The sequence below is a fragment of the Propithecus coquereli genome, unplaced genomic scaffold, assembly GCF_000956105.1.
Source record: "Propithecus coquereli isolate 6110/MARCELLA unplaced genomic scaffold, Pcoq_1.0 Scaffold612, whole genome shotgun sequence".
Taxonomy (NCBI): domain Eukaryota; kingdom Metazoa; phylum Chordata; class Mammalia; order Primates; family Indriidae; genus Propithecus; species Propithecus coquereli.
Window position 1 is genome coordinate 156,092 of NW_012152086.1, and position 24,227 is coordinate 180,318.

At 35.3% G+C, this 24,227-nt stretch overlaps 1 protein-coding gene across 1 annotated transcript in view; it reads left to right on the forward strand.

Moving 5' to 3' along the window:
* Window positions 1-1,955: 1,955 nt before the first annotated feature.
* KLHL4 (kelch-like family member 4) overlaps window positions 1,956-24,227 on the forward strand; it is a 108,945-nt gene continuing 86,673 nt past the window's right edge. Inside the window, exon 1 of the mRNA XM_012659463.1 lies at window positions 1,956-2,392. Coding sequence (XP_012514917.1) covers window positions 1,971-2,392 — 422 coding nt within the window. The 5' untranslated portion in view covers window positions 1,956-1,970. The remainder of the gene's footprint in view (window positions 2,393-24,227) is intronic.

A 24,227-nucleotide genomic window follows, 5' to 3' on the forward strand; every position in this document is an offset into this window, starting at 1 on the left:
CTCATGATTATGGAGGCTGACAAGTCCCAAGATCTGCAGTTGGCACACTGGAGATGCAGGAGAGCCAAGGGTGTAGTTCCAGCCCAAATGCTGGCAGGCTTGAGAACCAGGAAGAGCCAATGTTTCAGTTCAAGTCTTAAGGCAGGAAAAAAACCCATGCTCCAGTGTGAAGGCAGTTATGCTGGAGAAATTCTCTCTTATTCAAGGGAAGATCAGGCTTCTGTTCTATTCAGGCATTCAACTGATTAGACGAGTCCCGCCAAGTTAGGGAGGATAATCTGATTTACTCAGTCTAGCAATTAAAATGTTAAGCTCATCCAAAAACACCCTCACAGAAACACCCAGAATAATGTTTAACCAAATATCCTGGCACCTCATAACTCAGTCAGGTTGACACATAAATTAAACATCGCACCTACAAAAAACAAAAACAAACAAACAAACAAAAAACCAAGAGGGGAAAGGGAAACGTATAATTAGATTTAAAGAAAACTGCAGATAAAATGCTTACCAGAACTTAGAAAGATATATTCATTTCATTCTATGTTCTTTTCAAATCCATTGCATATCAGTGCTGGTGGAAACTTAAAAATCTGCTCAGCCTCTCTATATCATATATGAAAAAATTGACATGCAGAGGAGTAAAGTGATTTATTCAAGGTCACACAGCTCATTAACCATAAAGCCAGAACTAAACCCAAAACCTTAAAATTTCAATATTCTTTTTAAGGGTACACTAGTATAATTTCTTCCTTATCATCTGGATGCATGACATAAGAGCTGGATAAAGTTCAAACTAAATTTCAGAATGACATTGGTAAATGCATTCTTGATGCATGACTGTTGTATAAATGGTTATCTCTGTACAAAGTAGTGATTCTGATTCAGATCTCAAAGTACTTTGGGCATGGTTATTACTGAGCAGTGTGGTTGTTTGGATTTAATTCAAAACATGCTCTGTTGCATCCTCTCATAAGGGCTTTTGAACAAAGAAAATAAACCTTTAGCATTGCCTTTGAAAGTAAAGGGCATGATAAGGAGGTGTTTATACAGGCATGTAGCCAGAATGGACTATTCATTTTCAAGCTTTGGTCACTGAGAGAAGACATCTCTTTTAACCTAACCAGCTTAGAAAAACACTATTTTCTTCCTTCATATGTGGGCTTAAAATACTTTTTCTACATCCCCAAGTTGGGGGAGGGAGAAGTGTCTGTGTGTGTATTCATGGAAAACCAACACTTTTTATGTTTCTGAAATTCTTCAGGTTGTCAGGTAAATGTTTATATAGAGACATTCACATTTCCAGATGAGTTTTGTAAATAATAACTACGAACATGCACGAGGTTATTGATGAAAAGATGCTTTCCCTTAATGAACCACTTTCAAAATTTCCATAAAAAGAATCTCGAAATAGATCATAATGAATTCCCGTCACAAATTCTCCTAGGACAAAGTGGCACATTTTTAGAAGTGGGCTATCGAGAAATGAATCTGGCAGGGGAGGAGTGAGTGGAAGGAAGCTACAAATAAGTGAGTTTAAACACTTTGCTTTTTCTCACTTGCCTGGGTTTAAGCTGCAGCTACTGTACTTCGGTACCAAAGAAGCTGGGTTAGATATTTGCAAGTCCAGGAGGGAAGGCTGCGAGTGCCTACAGATCTAACAGCTGGAGTGTGTTGTGGTAGCTGTTTTCCTGTGCTAAGCTGGTTTACTTGTTTAAGGTCTGACCTCATCATCCTGTCAGCACGGTTTCCCACCTACACTGTTAGCTGCAGCTTTCTGCTTCAGCTAGAAGGCTAAAGTATTCACAGTGTATCATAGGCAGCGGGGGAGGGGAGAGAAAGCAAGAAAGACTGCTCTCTCTGCACTTGTGCTTTTGTTAGCCCTACAGAAGAGGCAGAGAAACAAGAGATAACAAAGGCTCCATTTCCTTTCTGTGAGAGAAGGCTTTTTTGTCTTTCCTCCTGCTACGATGTCCGTGTCAGGCAAAAAAGAGTTTGATGTGAAACAGATCCTAAGGCTACGCTGGAGGTGGTTTAGTCATCCTTCTCAAGGTTCACCCAACACTGGAAGCTGCCTTCAGCAGGAAGGATATGAGCATAGAGGGACCCCGGTTCAGGGTAGGTTGAAGAACCACTCTCGGGACAGAAACGGACTGAGGAAAAGCAACAGTCCTGTCCACCATAATATACTGGCACCAGTGCCAGGACCAGCCCCTGCCCATCAGAGAGCCCTTCAGAATTGGCACCAACAAAACCTGATAGAACATCTTCAAGCAAATGAAGATACTCTTAAAGCAGGTCCAGAAGAGAATTTATTCAAAGAGACTTGTGAAAAACGCTCACAAGATTTGGAGATGATGGCTGATGACAATATAGAAAATTCTACAGCAAGGTAGGAGTTTTTGCTCGCATGACTGAAAGCCGTAGCCTAGGTTGATATATCTTCTAAGAATCTCATTTAGTGTTTAAATACGGAGTGCTGTAATAATCTCTGGTTTTGTATTCAGCCAATCAGGGTTCTCAAGAAGCCCTTTCCTCTAAGTCTATAAAAGAAAGCAATAATAGTACATTTGTTTGGATAATTAATGGGATTATTTTTTATTTTGGATTTCGAGTTTACTTCTCCTGTTCCATTCCTATTCCACTAAGAGTTCTGTTTGCATTCTCAGAGGTGCTTATTATAATAATTAATTTTCTTTAAATATCCTTTCTGGCTTAGATGTTCAAATAATTGCGATTCTTTGTGCAAGTGTAATGAATCGTACAGAATTTTTTCTGACTTTGTGAGTTAGGCCAATTTTGACAAAATAAAAGCCCTGACTACTCGGTACATCCTTATTTGCTCCATAGTACATAGTTGCTATATTGACTCTTGAAACTATGTTGTCTTTATGTGAGGAAAGGAACAGCTTTCTTTGGCATTTTGAGTTTCATTTCAAGTTGTAATTACTTTCATAGCTAGTTTGCAAGCATAAAAATATTCCTTATAAAACAAGTAATATAATGCTATGAGATATTGAAGTACTAAGTGGAACATGTCAGCTATTTCAGGACATTAAAATGGAATAAGAAGTAATATTGTATAATTTGGGTATAGTTCATAAAATATTTGGTTTTACCTTTGAGTGGAAGAAAATTATATCTGTCCTCTAATGTTATCAGATGTGACTTAAACTAGTGGATCTTCTTTGTTTTTGCTTTTTCACTATCAGATATTTTTATAATTCCAACATGATTTAGACACAGTTGATAATCTTGGCAATGTAATTAAACTGCAGAAGTGCTATAGAAAAAGAAGTATTTTTATGTGTTTTAAATCATATGACAGTTCGACATGAAGCTATGCTAATTAATTTGGAAACCTGGATATTTGGCATACCATGTCTCTACATAAGTGTAGAGAAGTACTGGCAAATTTGCTTCTTGATATAAGTTTTTCCAATATATCTCTCTGACAGCTTCTTACTTCCATAAATCAAGACAGAATATAAAAAGAAAAAGCAGCATATCAACATTATGGCAAAAGAAAAATCGACCCTGCAAAATGATGCCTTTATAAGAACTGACTCTTGCTGAAATGTAGATATGCAAAAGACTTTGTGACATGAGAAAATAATATTAGATTGTCTGTGATATAGACTTCTTAAGAAAACAAAGCATGTATCTGTGAATTTTCCTGACTATTTTGTGATTATCCAGGGAAATGCTATGTAACTGTTTGGATTGCGAGTTGCATTAGATACAACTAATAGAACTTTCAAAGTAATATAGAGTTCATACTTTTAGATTCACTAGGTTGTCAAATTATCTCTCCTCAACATGAACAATAATTTTAAGAACTTCTAAATTTGGAGGTTAATAAATACGTTTAATTTTTTCGTAGAGAAATTTAAATTACCCACTGTGACATTCTAACAAAATTCTTTGAGGATCCGTGAATTGATTTTCCAGTATAAGAATATTTACTATAAAATAGATGCTAGAAAAAAATGCTGGATAAAATGTCAAATGTGAAGTGTCATTGAATGATATTTTTAAAAAAATTATTTCTCTTTTGATTTTATTCGTGACATTTTTCATGTTCTAAAAATATGTTTTGTTAATTATCCTATGGTTTCAGTGGAAAGTTAATATTTTCTTAAAATAAATACAATACATGGTTTTATTGGTGTGCCAAGGATATCTTAGGCAGAAATGAAGGGGTAAATTGAGAATCTTACTAATTGAAATATGATTTATTGTCCTCTCATTACTCATTCTAAATCTCCATGTCTTGATAGAGGACAGTTAGCGAAGGAGCTTTATGATGTTCTGCTTCTCTAATGCCTCTCTTCTTCAGCAATATTGGTAAGAAGGAGAAAAGCATCCCAACAAGTTGGCATAAGCCTGTCATCCCCTCAATATAACTCTAGTTTTTTTTGTTTGTTTGTTTGTTTTTTTTTTTAAGGAAACAGTAGTCAGTGTGGAGAATTATCACACTAGCACAAGATTTGCTCTGACACCTGGGGCAAAGGAAGGGCCTTTAAGCCATTATACTTCCTACAAAAATTACAGGGAATAGAGAATGGACTAAACTACAAACATGCAATATAACAGAATAAGCCACAATTAGTCTTAAAATAAATATTAAAGCCAATGTATTAAAATTATGTTATTATATTGTTTTGGGAATTTAAAAATCCAAATACATTCCTATGTAATTGAATTATAAGTATACAGTGCACTTAGGAACAGCTCTGTATCATGACCCCATGCTGTGAATATGCATATACCAGTATTATGGCTGTCTTCTGAAACCTGGGCTCAACTAACATTTTTGTTTTGTACTAGTTATCTACTAATTCTGCATCTTTGCTTCCCCAAGGACACCTTGCTCAAGTATCCTTTATTTTCTCTATTTAACCATATTTTTTCAAAAAAAGAACACATATTTTAACAGTGTATTATGATCATGCTTCCTGTATGCCTCAATATTTAGATATGAAATCATATGTATATATATTTACAATTGATCATAAATAAATGCATAAGAACACAGGTAGATGTCACCATATTAACATTATGCAACATTATGCTAAACTGCACTTGCTAAAACAAATGCAGGGATCTGTCTCCTCATTGTGCTTGAAGATAGTGAATAAAATGCAGATGATCTATTTATGGGTCAAGAACACCCCCCAGTACAAAATCAGAGGTTCACAGTGTTGCTTCGTTTTAAGAAATTGGCAGGAATTGGGATAATGCCCCTCATTCTACCAACTGGGGCTTTAGGATTTTGCATCACCTAGCAATTTTACTGATATGTGACACTGAATATCTTTTCCCAGTGTTGCACTGTTGGACAGGACTCCCAATTCCTCTCCACTTGACCCCTTTCCGATTTTCAAGTGAGGTTCGCCTAGTAAAAAGAACTACTGTCATGTATACATTGATATCCTATAGAAAGCAAGATTGGATGAGTAAGACTTAGAATTTAATAATAATTAATTCCACAAATAATGAGAATTTATTGTGTGCCAGGCACTCTTCTAGATGTTAGTGATAAAACAGCATCAAAACAGAGAATCTGTTTTCATGCAAGATGCATTCTTTTTCTTAATTTTTTAAAAAGTTTTAATTATTATGGGTACATAATAGTTGCATATTTTTTAAAGATATGTAAAAGTAAAATTTATTTTATCCTTTAGAATGGCAGAGAGAATTGAATGGGGGGAGAGAGAGAGAGAGAGAGAAGGGGTGGGGGAGAGCCGAGAAACAGTGTGGCATCCCAAAGATAGGGAAGGGAGATGCCAGCAGCTAGGCCAAGTGGCTTGCTGCTTTTATGGGGACAAAGAGAAAAATAGTTAATTGTTGTGAATTGCCATATCTGCTCCTTTTCTTTTTAACTGCAAGCAGATAATGAATCTGTTGTGTGAAACTGCTGCATCGATTCCCTTTGCTTTAGGGATAAAGTGATCTTGCCCTCACGATATGATTTTGGGCTGGGTTTGATGTCTGGAAATTGTCCCCCATACTGTCATCCAGGAACTTCTCAGGAACAACTCCAGGCTGTAGAAACAGATGCTAAAAAGGCAGTTTTAGTCAACAGGTCTAGCAACTGTTAAAAATTTACATTTCCTTTGGTCCGTTGGGCTCTTTTGAGATGTTCAGAGCTCTGCAGGGCATCTGTTAGCTAGGTGGAGAGGGAGGGAGAGAGCAGAGAAATGCAGAGAAAAAGCAGAGAACTGATATATTTCACTCACAAGACCCACTGTCCTTTCATTCCCCCTTCCTTTGGTTAAATTAAATTTCTGTTAAAAAAATGAACTCAGGAAACTGGGGATCATGGATGGAGGTCTCATTTCTTCTGTAACTGCTTCCTGCTGACTCAGGGATGATGGATGTCCCTACTTGATTGAGTTCATTTGGATCATTAAGGGGGAGGGATTGAAAACTGACAGTCTTGAAAGGTAGGTTAGAGGTGGGATGGGGGTTTTTCTGGAGAGAAATAGCTAGGGCCTGAATTTGGTTTCCTATGAATGTTACTAGATAGTGGAGAATGTAGGTTTGAGAAATTAGAGCTAAAAGCAGAGTTGCTAAGGGCATTAGCCAAGAAACCTAAGATCACACATGATGATAAGAGTTCACAGTTTTTGGAAGGCAGAGAGCCTCTTGGACTATAGGCAGATAGAGATGACACAGAACGCCCATAGTGGGGGATGGAAATTAAGATTATTACTAGGGGTCCCAGCATAGGCAAGGAATGACCGGCCTGGTATGTAAGCCGGGCTGTGGCGGCATTCATAGAGTGACAAGATAAGTATAAAGGGGAGACAAAGTAGGATAAGGAGTCATATATACCACAGTATATTATCGGAGCCTGGTATCTGTGATGGAAAAATACTTTCCAGGGAGTTCACCTTAAGTGAGAGCAGGTTCTGGAGGGCCTGTAGGTTTGAGTCCAGAAAGATGACTCTAGGACAGATGATTCTAGGACGGGATTCCCAGAAGCTTCTCTGTAGTGGTGGAAGCAGCAAGAATTATTTTAAACGGACCTTTTTAAGGTTGAAGGGGACCCAGTTTGTCCTGGGAAATCCTTGAGTAAAATTTAGTCTCTAGGCTGTAAATTTTTACAGGGTACATCTGATGTTTTGATACAGGCATACAATATGAATTAATCAAATCAAGGTAATTGGGGCATCCATCACCTCAGGCATTTATCATTTCTTTGTGTTAGGAACATTCCAATTCCAATCTTTTCATTATTTTAAAGTATACCATAACGTATTGTTGATTATAATCACTCTGTTGTGCTAACAAATATTGTTCATTCTCTCTAAATATCTAATTATATTTTTGCACACAATAACCATGCCACATAATCCCCACCTTCCTGCTACCTTCCCAACCTCTGGTAACTGGCATTCTACTCTCTGTCTCCATGAGATCAATTATTTTTAATATTTAGATCCCACATATGAGTGAGAACATGTGAGATTTGTCTTTCTGTGCTTGGCTTATTTCACGTAATATAATTTTCCATCCATGTTGTTGCAAATGGCAGAATTTCATTCTTTTTTGTGACCATATATTATAGTATTCCATTGTGTATATGTACCACAATTTTTCATCCATGCATCTGTTGATGGACACTTAGGTTGATTCCAAATCTTGGCTATTGTGAATAATACTGTAATAAACATGGAAATGCAGATATCTTTTCAATATACTGAATTCCCCTCGTTTGGATATATACCTAGCAGTGGGATTACTGGGTTCTATGGTAGTTCTATTTTTAGTTTTTTGAGGAATCTCCATACTGTTCTCCATAGTTGTTGCACTAATTTACATCTACACCAACAGCGTATGAGGGTTCCCCTTTCTCCACATCCTAGCCAGTGCTTGTAATTGCCTGTGTTTTTGATAAAAGCCACTTTAAATGGGTTGAAATGATATATCATTGGTTTGCATATCTCTGATGACTAATGATGTTGTGCATTTTTTGTATATCTGTTGGCCATTTGCATGTCTTCTTTTGAGAAATGTCTTTTCAGATGCTTTGCTCATTTTTAAATCAGATTATTTGATTTTTTTTTCCTATTGAGTTGCTGGAACTCCTTATATATCCTAATTCCTTGTCAGATAGGTAGTGTGTAATTATTTTCTCTAATTCTGAGGGTTGTTTCTTCACTTTGTTTATTATTTCCATAACTATAAAGAAGCTTATTAGCTTGATGTGGTCCCATTTGTCCAATTGTGCTTTGGCTGTGTGTGCTTTGGGTGTGTTACTTAACAAGTCCTTGCCCAGACCAGTGTCCTGAAGCATTTCTCCAATGCTTTCTTTTAGTAGTTCCATGATTTCAGGTCTTAGATTAAAATCTTTTATCCATTTTGATTTGTTTTTTATATATGGTGAAAAATAAAGGTCTAGTTTTATTCTTCTGCATATGAATATCTCATTTTCCCAGCACCATTTATTGAAGAGATTGTCCATTCCCCACTGTATGTCCTTGGCAACTTCAATCAAAGAAAAGTTCACTCTAGATGTGTGGATTTATTTCTGGATTCTTTATTATTTTGTCTTGGTCTATGTATCTGTTTTAATGCCAGTACCATGCTGTTTTGTTTACTATAGCCCTGTAATATGATTTGAAGTCAGGTAATGTGATTCCTTTGGTTTTGTTATTTTTGCTCAGGATGGCTTTGGCTATTCTGGGTCTTTTGTGGTTTCACATACATTTTAGGATTATTTTTTCTATTTCTATGAGAAATATCATTGGTATTTTGATGGGGATTGCATTGAATCTCTAGATTGCTTTGGGTGGTATGGACATTTTAACAATATCGATTCTTCCAATTCATGAGCATGGAATATCTTTCAATCTTTTTGTATCCTCTTCAGTTTCTTTCATCAATATTTTATAGTTTTCATTATAGAGATCTTTCACTTCCTTGGTTAAGTTTAATCCTAGGCATTTTATTTTATTTGTAGCTATTGTAGATGGGATTATTTTCTTGGTTTCTTTTTCAGATAGTTTGCTATTGGCATATAGAAATGCTGCTGATTTTTGTGTACTGATTTTGTATTGTAAAACTTTACTGAATTTGTTTATCAGTAATAATAGGATTTTTTTGAATCTTTAGGTTTCTCTAGATGTAAGATTATATCATCTGCAAACAAGTGTAATTTGACTTCTTCATTTCCAATTTGGATGGCTTTTATTTCTTTCTCCTATCTGATTGCTTTAGCTAAAACTTCCAGTATTATGTTAAATAACAGTGGTGAAAGTGAGCAACCTTGTTTTGTTCCAGATCTTACAGGAAAGGCTTTCAGTTTTTCCCTATTCAGTATGATACTAACTGTGGGTCTTATATGGCTTGTACTGTGTTGAGGTAAGTTTTTTCTATACCCAGTTTTTTGAGCGTTTTTATCATGAATGGATGGTGAATTTTCTTGAATGCTTTATCAGCATCAATTGAAATGATCATATGGTTTTTGTCCTTTGGTCTGTAGATGTAACATATCACATTGATTATTTTGCATATGTTGAACCATCCTTACATCCCTGGGATGAATCCCACTTGATCATGATGAATAATCTTTTTAATGTGTTGTTGAATTTGATTTGGTAGTATTTTGTGGAGGATTTTTGCATCTGTGTTCATAAGAGATATTGGCCTATAGTTTTCTTTTATTGTTATGTATTTGTTTGGTTTTGGCATTGAGGTGTTACAGGCCTCATGCAATGAGTTTGGGAGTATTCCTTCCTCCTTGATCTTTTATAATAGTTTAAGCAGGATTGGTATTAGTTCTTTGAATGCTTGGTGAAATTCAGCAGTGAAGCATTGGGTGCTGGGCTTTTCTTTGATGAGAGACTTTTTATTACTGCTTCTATCTCCTTGTTATTGGTTTATTCAGGTTTTGGATTTCTTCCCATTTCAATCTTGTTAGGTTGTACGTGTCTAGGAATTTATCCATTTCTTCTATGTTTTCCAATTTATTGGCATGTGGTTGCACATAGTAGTCTTTAATGATCCTTTGGATTTCTGAAATATCAGTTGTAATGTCTCCTTTTTTATCTCTGACTTTATTTGGGTTTTCTCCTTTTATTGTAGTTAGTCCAGCTAAAGATGTGTCAATTTTGTTTATCTTTCCAAAAAACAAACTTTCCATTTCGTTGATATTTTGTATTATTTTTCTGGTTTCAATTTCTCTTATTTCTGCTCTAATTTTATCATTTACTTCTACTAATTTGGGGTTTGGTTTGCTCTTGTTTTCTTAGTTCTTTGAGATGCATTATTAGATTTTTTATTTGAAGATTTTCTACTTTTTTATGTAGGCACTTATTGCTATTAACTTTCCTCTTCTTACTGCTTTTGCTGTATTCCATAGTTTTGATATATTGTGTTTTCATTTTCATTTGTTTTGAGAATTTTTTTAGATTTTCATCTTAATCTCTTCATTGACCCACTGACCATTCATGTTTAATCTGTTTATTGTTTAATTTTCATGTGTTTGTATATTTTCTAATGCTCATCTTGTTATTGATTTCTAGTTTTATTCCGTTGTGGTCGGAGAAAATACTTGGTTTGATTTCAGTTTTTCTGAATTTTTTAACACTCGTTTTGTGGCCTAACATATGATCTATCCTTGAGAATCATCCATAGGCTGAGGAGAAGAACATGTATGCTGAAGCTGTTGGATGAGATGTTCTGTAAATATCTATTAGGTCCATTTGGTCTGTCATGTGGATTAAGTCAAATGTCTCTTTGTTGATTTTCTGTATGGATGGTCATTCCAATGCTGAAAGTGGAGTGTATATATCTCCAATATTAACATATTGGGGTCTATCTCTCTCTTTACCTCTGATAATATTTCCTTTATATATCTGGGTGCTTCAGTACAGGGTTCATATATATTTAGAATTGTTATATCCTCTTTCTGAATTAACCCCCTTATCATCATATAATAACCTTCATAGTCTCTTTCTACAGTTCTTTCTTGAAATTTATTTTATATGATAGAAATATAGTTATTCCTATTCCTTTTTGGTTTCCATTTGCATGGAATATCATTTTTTATCCCTTTATTTTCAGTCCATGTGTGCTTTTATAGGTGAAGTGTGTTTCTTACAGACAACATATAGTTGACTCTTGTTTTTTTATCCATTCAGCCACTCCATGTCTTTTGATGAGAGAGTTTAGTTCCTTCACAGTTAATGTTATTATTGATAGGTAAGGCCTTTCTACTGCCATGTTGTTATTTGAATTCTGGTTACTTTGTGGTCCTCTCTTTCTTACTTCCTGTCTTTCTTTGTTAAAAGTGATTTTCCCTACTAGTGTGTTTTAATCTATTGCTTTTTTTGTGTGTATCTCTTGTAGTTTTTTTTGATTTAAAGTTACCATGAAGCTTGCAAAGAACAGTTTATAACCAAGTATTTTAAACAGATGACAATTCTGCTTATAAACAAATAAACATGCGAAGATAAATCTAACAGGCATTTGACACTTTAACTCCCTCCCATTCTGCTTTTTAATTTTTTTTTTTGTTGCTTCTATCCATGCCCTTTTATACTATCTTTTTCAATAAGTTGTTGTAGTTATTTTTGATAAGTTTGCCTTTTATTCTTCTTAATCAAGATCTAAGTGGTTTATATACAGCGATTACAGCAATAGAATAATCTGTGTTTGTGTCCTTAATGTTACCAGCGAGTTTTATAACTCCAGAAGATTTCTTGTTGTTCATTTATGTCCTTTTCTTTCAGATTGAAGAACTCCTTTTTAGCATTTCTTGTAGAACAGGTCTGGTGTTGATGAAATCCCTCAGCTTTTGTTTGTCTGAGAAAGTGTTTATTTTTCCTTCATATTTGAAGGATATTTTTGCACAATATAATATTCTAGGGTTAAGAAGGGTGACATGTCTCCATCACTTCAGGGTTTGTCACTGGTATCTTATTTAGTTTGTTTTGTGAGGTCATGCTTTCCTGGATGTTCTTGATGCTTGTGGATGTTTGTTGGTGTCTGGGAATTGAAGAGTTAGGTATTTATTTTAATTTTCACAGTCTGGGATTATATAATGCTGTCCTTCTTGAGATGGTTTTCCAAATATTCAAAAGGAATTGAGAATTGTGACCTAAGTCTTTGGTCACTACAGCTATATCATCACTAGGGGTGCCCCAAGCTTAGTAATGCTGACTCTTGCAGACTCCTGGTCTTACTGCCTCAGTGGACTTCAGTAAGATATAGGAGAATATCCTATGTTACCATGCAAAATCTCTCATTCTCTACACTCCCTCTCTCTCCTGGGTTGCTGGAGTTTACGGAGGAGTGATGTGGCCACTCCCTCATGGCCATCAACACCAGGTCACACCTAGAGCCAGCTTGGTCTCATTCAAAGCTGGCAGTGACTGATGCCTGGCTACCTCTGAGGTTTATTCAAAGCCCAAGGACTTGTTAGTCAGCAGGTGGAGAATCCTGCCAGGACTGGTTCTTCCTTTCAAGGCAGTATATTTCCTTTTGGCCCATTGTGGATTTAGAAATGCTGTCCAGGAACTAAAGCCTGGACTCAGGTGCTTCAGGAGTCTTCTTGGTACTTTATTTTACTGTGGCTGAGCTGGTACCCATGTTAGAAAATCAAGTCCTTCAATTCTACCCTTTCCTTTCCCCAACTGGAAGAAGGCTCTCCTTCAACTGCACTGCCTGGAATTGGGGAAGAGGGTAATACAGGCACTGGTTTGGCCAGCCTGGCTGGTGTCTCTCTGTGTCACGTGCATCCCAAGTCCTCTGGCTCTAAGCCAGCCCAGTTGCAGGAATTGCCCAAGGACTGCAGCCTTTTTGGCCCGACTGCCTTACAAATTTAGTTCAGGCCCCAGGCTGCTTCTTTTCAGCCTTTGGTGTGCTTGGCCAAAATTTGGGTTTCAAGGTGAAGGACTTTCCTCTGGCCTGGCTGGTCTAACTTGGTGAGTGCTGGCAGAATTTTGCCCTGTGCTGTGTTCCCCTGTTCCAAGGAGGCCCTGGGTTTCAATGCAAAGTCCCATAATCACTTCACTCTCCCTCCCCGGACACATAGATTCTCTCTCCATTTGGTGTGCTGGTGTGGCACTGCAGGGCAATGGGGGAAGGGTTGCATAGGCAATACAAGATTGTCTTTTCTGCCCTCCTCAGAGCCTTCTTCCTTGATATAATGTTAAAACCAGGTAATATGATTACTCATCTGATTTTTGGTTCTTCTGAAGGTGCTTGCTCACTGGGATAGTTGTTGAATTTGTTGTTCATATCCAGGGACAATTGTTAGAGTTTTCTATTTGGCCATCTTGCTCCATCCTTTTCTTGTAAGATATATTCTATTGGGGACATAGAGGCCATAATATAACCAGAAATATAATACTTAAGTGTTTATAAATAGTATAAAGAAAAATTAATTAGAAGGAAGGGAGTGAAGGACGGACTTTTCCTTCACACAGAGAAGGGTTTTCTGATGAGATAACAGAGATTTAAGTGAAGTGAAAGAAGCCAGAATATCTGCCTCAAGAATTTGAGGCAAGTGAGAGTTATTGCTCCTGTGCCACAAGAGAGCCTTTAACCACCACATATCTTTTTCTGTTCAAATCAACGTCACATATACCCATAGAGTCCATTGATTAATGTCCAAACTATCTTCTAACTTAACGAGTGAATTCAAAAATATGCCCTTTCTTGATGTTCATCATAGTGATTTTAAGACCACATGCACGATCCGTGGCCATAAAGTTGACTTTCCAGCCATTCTATAACCATGGTGCCATTTTGTCCTCTGGGGATCTGACTATTCCTCCAGCAGACTCTATGTCTCATGTACGGAGGCCTATACCCTTTGTGAAAATACATGCATGCTAGTATATTTGAGTTCTTAACAAAACTATTCAAATAGGGCCAAATGTATTGTGTGTCTTTATCATTAATGCAAACTTATCTGTGATATGGAATCTGCTTGGGAATATTTATGAATAAGGGAAATCCTGAATCTAAAACAATGAAACTTATTGTAAGATTCTTTCTCATCAAATAGTAAGTGAGCGCTGTGGGTATTTGCAGGGAGAGCTTTCCAGGAATAAAGGCCAGCAATTTGAAGGGCCCTGAGATGGGAATGTGGCTGATACATTCAAATACAAAAAAGCCAGTTCATCAGTGGTAGGAGATGACTTTGGAAGGGTAACAACAATAAAAGAATAGTAAAACAACATTAAAAATAATAAGTGCCTTTTATAAACACTATTGACAGGCAGGAAGCACTTTACGTATATTTTCAAATGCTCCCAAGGAAAGTCTTTGCATGTGAAGATGGTGTTCACATTTACAATTTATATTTCTCCAAGTATTATATTGTTGGATATCTGTTGTTGCCGATTATCTTCTTACAAGGCAAAAATAGTATGATTTTCTAGAGTACAGAGCTAGGCCTGCTTTACTTAACTTTATGCTGAATTATTCAGTACAGATTGTTATTACAAAGGAAAGAATAAGAAATAAAATATAAATTTATTGTTGTTTATATATAAAGGTTAAGGTTAAATTGTTTTGCCTATGGTTTAAAACATACTATATGAAGTCTCATAAGTTGTTCAGTTGCTTTCCTAAATTTAGAATATTTCAACAAATAACTTAGATTTAATGCAATGATTCCTCTCCTTTACAGAGATGGAACCTCTGTTGGTTGATTTCAAATCCTTGTCACTCACAGTCTTATTTCTGAGAGTGAGGTGCCATGGTTCTCATGTCCCATTCTTGACAATTTGATAAGTTAATATCCATATAAAATATATATAATATTTGAAAATTTTAGGACTCCCATCTGGGGATTCTGGTGATACTTTAGGCCAAGTTCCTTTAAATATTATTATTAAAAACCTGTAGTTATTTCTGGCATTTAAAAGGCAAGTATCATTTCATTTCTTTATTCAGAAATTTAAAAAAGACTCAAAATTTATTGTGCTATTTAAAAATATCTGATTTCAGGGACAACATATTAATTATATTGACTTGTTGCAAATTGCACAAATGTTTAGTCACTTTGTACCGTAATTTGAAGTTTATTTATTCAACTTGCAGGTCTTCTTTTTGACTTTTTAAGGGCATCTTCCCCTTAATGCTAATCTTGGTGATGTCCTATAACTTTAGAAGTCATATGACTTTATAAGTGAAAATAGTTGCAATGCTTTATACATATACATATAAAACATGTATGTTTATCAAATGAAATTCTTGTATTTCAAGAGAAGGAAAACTGAAGTCCAGGGGTAGGACTGGGGTGGGGAATATTGGATCCACAATTGAGAAACTTAAGTCATAATATAATATTCTGAAAGATGGACCTGGAAGATCTTGTAGTGTCAGAAAATAAGAAGTTTTCACAAAAAAAGATGGAGATGTGTCAAAGGGACACAGGAGCCAACTGAAAGAGCTCCCAATGGCCAAAACTGGGACAACTTGAACAACAAAATAAAGTAATATTGGATTATAAACCAAAGTATAAAATAAACACCCATGAGTCCATATTGATATAAATAAATGATTGAATACATAAATGAGAGAGAAAAGATAAGTTTCTTGTGCAGAATTCCAGATAATTTATGTGGAGACTCTGTCCTCAAGGAGGTGAAGCAGAATACTGGTCCTTAAGTGTGGGCTGCACATAGTGACTTCTTTCCAAAGAGTGAGCACAATGCAGAAGAGGTCAGGAAAAAGTGTACATTTACATTGTCTATGGAGAAGCTTGTCAAACGTTACCTTATCCAGGTAATAAAGGTTAATACCAAAAGTGCTCAAAATTACTAAAATAGATTTTTAACATTCTCATCACAATAGAATAACAAATTGGTGACGTGATATATATAATTAGCTTGACTGAATCTTTATATAATGTATACATGGGTCAAAATATCACTTTGTACCCCATAAATACACACAATTAGTTGTCAATTAAAATTTTTGAAAATTAAAAATTGTTCTGTCATGTCGACTGTATGTGCACTTAGTATGATGTGATGAGAATTACATTTCACCTCTATTCTCTCCCTTCCCCAAACCCATAACCCCAATCTAATCATGAGGAAAACATCAGACAGATCTGAATAGGGGAGCACTCCACAACATTTCTGTTAAGTAATCCTGAAACTGTCCGTGTCATCAAAAGCAAAGAAAGCCTGAGAAACTGTCACAACCAAGAGGAGCCTAAGGAGACGTGATGAATAAATGTAATGTGAAACAGAAAAAAGACCTTTGGTAAAAACTGAGGAAATATGAATAAGGATGGACTTTAGCTAATAATAATGTGTCAATATTGGTTACTTACTTGTAACATATTTACCATACTAACAAAATGTTAATAATAGAGAAACCATATGTGGGGTGTGGGGTACATGGGGACTGTCTATACTATGACTAAGCTATCACACATTTTCTTACCAAAAAATGCAGTACTTTATCAAGGCCTATCTTAGTAGATAGATTTCCTAAATCAATCCAATTGTGAAAGTTCTGTCTGTGGTATCTTCAGTGATAAAAAGACCAAAACAAAACAACATTCTGTTATACCCAACTGCGATCTTATTAGTTTCTATACTCTCAAAGTTGACACATACCAAATGGTAGCCACAACTAATATCATCTGGATAGGACTTGATATTGCATGTAGTTACTAGATGTTATCAGAACTTTAGCTAACTTGTCTAGGATTGCCTTTAGGATATTATCTTATTTCCAACGTGTAAGGTTTATGAACTGGAGAAGGTAACAGCCCATTGATTTTGACTCAGTATCCTTTTAACTAATTGCCAAATAACACAAACAAAACGACCAACCAATACGCAATTTTCACAATTGGATTGATTTAAGTAACCTAATTTCTTAGATTTAAATATTTGAAATAATTGTGACATTTTAAATCAGATAACTGCCACTTTAAAGACATACATTAGTACATTTCATAAACCTTAGTATCATAGAAATAGTTAAATCATCTTGTTTATTTCACTGCTGTTTGCAAAAAATATCTAAAAGATTCAGTCAATTCAGGAGATGTTATACTTTATAAATTGTCTATCACCACATGGGGCTTCTCTATACTCTCAGTTCAAAAGCAAGGAAAAAAGGTCTCTGGTTGGGGATTCATCTGCTCTTTTGGCTTCTGCCCATTAGTAGTTTAGGTAACCAAGAACTGAATCAGTTACTATTTATGCTTTGATTATTCCTAAGTAGATCAATGTTGCAATGTTATTCAAGAAATGAGGAGGTAATTCAAATACTATTGACAAGTTCTCTGAAAACTGACCAACAATTATCCTAAAACAATTTAGGCCCTATTCTCCTATTCTCCCTTCAGCAAATAAAGTGGTAATAAATATCTATGTAAAACATTTATGATAACTTTTACGGTTGTCCTGCAATGTTTTCTTCTTCAAGACAAATTGTCAGAATTCACATAAGATACTTAAAATCCCCTTTCTCATCCTCCAGATAATTTAGTCTTCTCTTGACAGCTATACACTAGTAAGGGCCTGGCTATCACATATTTTTACTTTCGTGTTTCAAAGTGGCTTACAAAAATAAACGAAGAACTATTGGTTCTACTCTAAGTTTTAGGTCATTGAAACAGAAGAGAATACTTGCAAAAACATAAAAATTCATGAAACATCTGGTACTGCTTCCACTAGTGCTCAAATAATAGGTAAAATCATTTGTGTAAAATCATTTCCTTTTATCATTCTAGCATAGCATAGATGTTTACTAGTATTAGAGAATTCTAGTCATTTGCAGAAAACATAAATCCGAAAAAAGTGTAAAGAAGACCGAGGTGGGGGATATACTGTGCAGAATCAATATATAATATTTCATTGTTCTTTCATTTTGAATGAATAAAATATAATTATAGCCCTACTAAAGTTAATTTAAGACAGAACTGCATAGATAGTTGATTAAGTCATTCTTAAATAGCTTGATCATCACATACTTTTAACATTTAATTTACAAGTTTTTGAAAAACAGAATTTAAATATCTATATCTTTTCATGCTGAATCCCCAATAGTAATTTTTGATTAATAAATAAATAGAAATAGAATTGCTTTTTTTGAATGATAATTGTTTATATTTTAAAAGTTTATTTAAGAAACACTTGTAAGCTAATGGGCTATTAAGTATTTTTAGTGGTTAAGCCATTTGTATATCTAGTATTTGTAAGACTTTTCTTATTTTTTTTTTCTGATGGATGCAAGACCATTTAGTAAAATATACTGTAGACTCTAAAGCATTGAATACATTAAGTGGCTTATTAATAGTTTTGAGTGGGGTATACATTGTAACATCAGAATATACTCTATTTATTGAATTCAATCTGGTTATTCACTTTATTTGATTTGTAAAACATCTCTGTGTTGAACCGTCTTAATCGCTCATCCTTGATACTGCTATATTATTGTGCTATTTCCCAGAAGGCATGCTTTGATGCTCGTATGTGATCAAGAGAAATAAAACACAAGGAACTAATTATTTGTAGTAAAATACTATCTCTCCTCATTCTATTTCCATCACCCTAAAAAGAGATGGCTCTAGGATTTACAAGAACAGTGTTCACATCACTAAGAGAGCTGCTCTGGTCAAAGTCGCATCCACAATATTGACAAATAATAAGTACATTTATGAGTAAAAGAGTAAACTAAAGATATCTCGATAATTTCCTGGCTTTTTTACTTTAGTAGTTGATATGTGAGAACCAAGAGATCACTGATTTAGAGCAACTTACCCTTTAAAAACATACTTATTTGACTACATCAAGAAGATTTAATAAAATGAAGGTTGATTTTTATTTATATTAATTTGAATTCTAAATAGAACATTTCCTCCAAAAGATTTTAATTTTTATATTTATTAATGTTTTGATTTTATACGATTTTTAGCTTTTCAACTTTAATTGGAAATTACAGAAATGGTTCTAAAATCTTCATATCAAAGTTTTTATAATCCTATTCAACCAATTTATGTATATACATAGATAAACATATGGGAGGTTCACGACGCCCCGGATATAACCGGGTCCCCGGGCAGTGTGCACTGCAAGAGATGAAAGAGACAAAGACACAGACACGAGAAATAAGGTGTAAGGGTGTGGGGAAGTCAAGGGACCACCAGCACTCAGGTGCCAAGGTGGTACTGACTGAAGTTCAGTATCCACTTTTATTCTCTTTTTCATGCTATAGATTACAGTGATTTCATGTGAAAAGGTCATGGGTTAGGATGTGTAGAAGTTTCAAGGCTCCCCAAAAAGTCACAAGATGCCTTAGCTAATTACTCTTTTATCTATAGAAGCGGGAGCACATAGCTCGTTACTAAGCACAACTACGCCTTAAGGTATGTATAGATAGTATCTCTGAACTCAGCAGCTGTGGCCCATTCGATTGAGGAACAAAGAGATTACGTACTTCTTACTGGGAGGTTAGCTTCCCATTAAGTGAGGCATCCCACTAAAAAAGGGAGGGAAGGAACTTAGCCTGGTGTTCTAAGAATTGAAGCCTGACATCCCTTCTTCTGGGCTGACATTTTGCAATCTTCCTCTGCAGCTGTGGGTGGCTTTCATGTCAAGCCGCTCCGTAGCTTTTTAAGGATGAGGCCCCTTAGGCTTTAAGGTGGGAGTCTGCTTTGCTTGTCCGCCCAGATCGCTTGGAATATCACCCAACTAAGCAGTTAACTTCTGCCCTTATCTCCAGCTCCTGATCAGGCAGCATTCCTTTTCTCCTCTCTCCCAGAGCCTCAGAAATGGGGTCTTTAGGCCCTTACACCCCAGTAGTCCTTATCCCATCAAAACAGATATAGATATAGATACGCATACACACATATATACATATACACTTCTTAGAAAAGGTCGCGCTTTCAAAAACCATGCCTTGTTCTCAAGGTGTAATTAACTAAATGTGTTTTGTTTTACTGACACAATGCTTAAATGAAACCTAACTGGCATAAATATTAATGCATGTCCTTTCAATTTTACTCAAGTTTTTAAAAATTTCTTCATACTTAGTTATTTATATCAATAACTATAAGCTCACTCTTCCTATTTGTTAAAAACTAAGAATATGTGGCCAGGAAAAGGAGAGAATGGGGAATTTTCGTACTGATTTGGTCCTTGTAATTAATGTCAAGTGTTCTGATAATTGAATAAGAGGCAACATCAAATCACTTATTTGGCAGTTCATTAAGAAGTGTTTATTAGGGCATGCATTTAACTGTAGGTAATTCTGGTATGCTGGAAAGTCACAATCTTGTACTTAATGCCAAATAATGTAGAAATCAAAAGGTTGAGAGTCTCACTGCAGATCCCCATTCTAGGCTAGATACAGACAACATCCAAGCGTCTGTTATTTTCCAAAATCTGATCTTATCTCTTTCTCCCTTTCTTAACTCTTTATTTCTTTCTTTACTAGTTTAATTCCTCTCCTCAGAGGGAATGAACTAGGAATTGATTTACAGAGGGGCATCTCAGCTCTAGATTTGCTTCAAAAATGTGACTCCAAGGTCCAACAGAAGTCAACATGAATTAAAGGAGTATGGTAATCTGAGCCTGATGTATATTAGGGATGACAATGTTACAAAGTCAGGGTTGCGTTGGATCTGACCGTTACAAAGATTGTGTCTGAATATCTGGGTATGAACTGTGAGGATTATTGATATTTATTTTTGGAAGCTACTGTATTTATACCACTAACTTTTGCTAGGTGTGTTATTTTACTATAAGAAGGAAAACATAATTTAAGGTGACAGAATAGGCCTTGAAAAAAGGATCAATTATTTTTAGAGGAATATTACTGTAGTTAGAATATCTAATTAAATTAGAAAATTTTCTTTAGAGGATTCTATTTAGTAGATTCTACTCATACTGGTCACCTTGGTAAATCACAATTTGATTTCACTTTTTTGTTTAAGAAAGAGTTTTATTTTGTGGTAATTTGCTGGAACCTCATGGTGAGATATAATGGAAAGCCCCAAATTCTATCACAGTAAATTACTCATGCAATTTTGAGTATGAGCTTCACCTAGCTCTACATCCCTCACCCCCATTACTTTGCCTTCCTACTCTTAAGCTTTAAGCATTTACTGTGAGAAAACCTTGAAAGGAGAGAGACAATGCCATGGACTGCAAAGCTGCAGCTAATCTTATATTTGAGTTGCTTCTTTTACTAGACAGTGTTGCCAAAACCCTTGGCTTCTGTCATATTTTATTGAGGAGTATAGACTCTTTGAATATTAAATAAAGCAAACCACATGAGTCTCTTTTCATTTTATTTCTCTATTTTATGAATATTTATGTCTAAAATAAACATTAACATTTGAATACTGCACAGTAAGTAAAATAATCTACTTTTCATGAGATTAGCATAGTCCAAACAGATATACAGATTATGTTCTGCATATTATATACACAGTATAATATGCAGTGTATAAAATGGTAAAACTTTTAAGTTATTTTTTGCTGTAGACTGTTCCCATGTTGATTTCTCTGAGATATTCTACTCCTGAAGCTTTCATCGTTATGTAGTATCTGCTGCTTTTCATGGAGGGTAGTAGTCTCTAGTTCCTTTAATGTCTCCTCCCAGTCTGGAAAGTAATTTCATCTCTTCATCTAAATAAAACATATTCTTGGTAAATTATTGATCTTTTCTATTGTCGTATCTGATTTTTATACTCATTTTTTTCTGGGCTTTAGAAATACTAAACAACCTGTTTTTAAGACTTTTCACAGGGCACAGTGACTCATGCCTGTAATCCCACCTACTCAGGAGGCTGACTGCACCACTGCAGTACAGCCTGGGTGACAGAGAGAGACCCTGTTTCTAAGAAAAAAAAATATACAGATTTTTTCATAATTTTCCATTTCTCTGAGATCATTATTATATACATGCAATTTTTCTGCATCAAAATTGACAATGTGACAGAGTATTCATCATATGTTGCTAATGGCTATAACCTTCTTCATATCCAACATTGAACCATTTAGTGAAATTCTTCACCAGTAAATGGTGTATTCAATCATCTACATCCATATCTCCAGGGGATATAGTAGATAGAAATATAGTAGATATAGTAGTAGAAACCAGGTACCCAGGAAAGGAGTGGAAAGCTAGATGGACTTTTACTGCAACTGACAATTGGTTCTACTGAATACTTACTTCCCAGGCAGTCTCCTAACACTTTGAGCTAGCAGGTGTAGGTTCCTGGCAGCTTAAATGGTGACAAAGTGGAAATAACCATGGTAAAATAAACATGGTCTACAAAACATTTAAAATAATATGGCATTATAAAAAATATATCTTGTTGATTTTAGCGTGAACTATAACTGAAAAGTAACCATGGTAATTTGTCAAGATTAGTTTCATGAAACAATAACTATGATTTTTAAGCAAATATCAGTATAAAGTCAAGTCTGAGCTTGTATATAACAATATTCTCTTGCTACTGTGGCAAATGCAAGCCATTTAGCCTCCTGTATTTTTTTTTTTAATTTCAGAATATTACAGTGGTACACATGCTTTGGTTACATAAATTGCCTTTGCACTGCCAGAGTCAGAGATACAAGCGTGACCATCCACCAGATAATGTGCACCGCACCCATTAGGTTTAAGTTTACCCATCTCCTTCCCCCACTACCTACCAGATACCTAATGGATGTTACTTGCATATGTGCACATAAGTTTTGATAGATTAGTACCAATTTAATAGTCAGTACATGTGGTGTTTGTTTTTCAAGTTTTGTGATACTTCACTTAGAAGAATGGTCTCCAGTTCCACCCAGAATAATACAACAGTTAGTTCACCATTATTTTTTATGGCTGAGTAGTACTCCCAGGTATACATATAACACTTTTATTAATCCACTCATGTACTGATGTGCACTTGGATCATTTCCACATTGTTGCAATTGTTAATTGTGCTGCTGTAAACATTTGAGTGCAGGTGTCTTTTTTATAGAATGTCTTTTTTTCCTTTGGGTAAATACCCAGTAGTGGGATTGCTAGGTCAAATGGTAGTTCTACTTTTAGTTCTTTGAGGTATCTCCATACCACTTTCCATGGAGGTTGTACTAGTTTGCGTTCCCACCAAAAGTTTGTAAGTGTACCTTTGTCTCCTCATCCTTACCAGCACATGTTGTTTTGGGACTTTTTGATAAAAGCCATTCTCACTGGAGTTAGGCGATATCTCATTATGGTTTGGATTTGCATTTCCTTGATGATTAGAGATGATGAGCATTTTTAAAATATGTTTGTTGGCCATTAGCCTATCTTCTTTTGCAAAGTTTCTCTTCATGTCTTTTTCCCAAATTTTAATGAGGTTATTTGATTTTTTTCTTGCTGATTTTCTTCTGTTCTTTGTAGTTTCTGGTTATCAGCACTTTATCGAATGTATAGCATATAAATATTTTCTCCCATTCTGTAGGTTTTCTATTTGCTCTATCAGTTGTGTACTTGGCTGTGCAAAACCTTTTTAATTCAATTTTTTCAATAAATGTGAATGGCTTGAACTTCCCTCTAATGAGACACAGGCTGGCTTAATGGATAAAAAAAATATAATCCTAGTATCTGTTATCTGCAGAAACATATTTAACCCACAAGGACTCATTTAGACTCAGGGTGAAAGGATGGAAAACAATATTCCATGGAAGTGGAAATCAAAAGAAATCTGGTATAGTCATTCTCATATCAGATGACATAGACTTCAAATCAAAACTAGCAAAGAATGACAAAGATGGTCACTATAAAATGGTGAAGGAAACAATTGAGCAAAAGACTTAACAATCCTAAATATGTATGCACATAACACAAGAGTGCCCAGATTCATAAAGCAAATCCTACTCAATTTAAACAAAATGATAAAGAATGGCACCATAAGATCTGGGGACTTCAACACCCCACTGACAGAACTGGACAGATCCTCTAAATATAAATTAAGAAAAGAAACAATGGACTTAAACAAAATTCAAGAAAAAATGGGCCTAACAGACATTTACAGAACATTTTACCCCCATATTACTGAATATACATTCTTCTCATCAGCTTGTGGAACATTCTCTAAGACTGATCACATCCTAGGCCACGAAACATGTCTCAATAAAGTTTTTAAAAGTAGAAATCATGCCATGTATCTTCTCAGACCACAGTGGAATAAAATTAGAAATCAATTCCAATGGAAACACTCATTTCTACACGAAGTCATGGAAACTAAACAA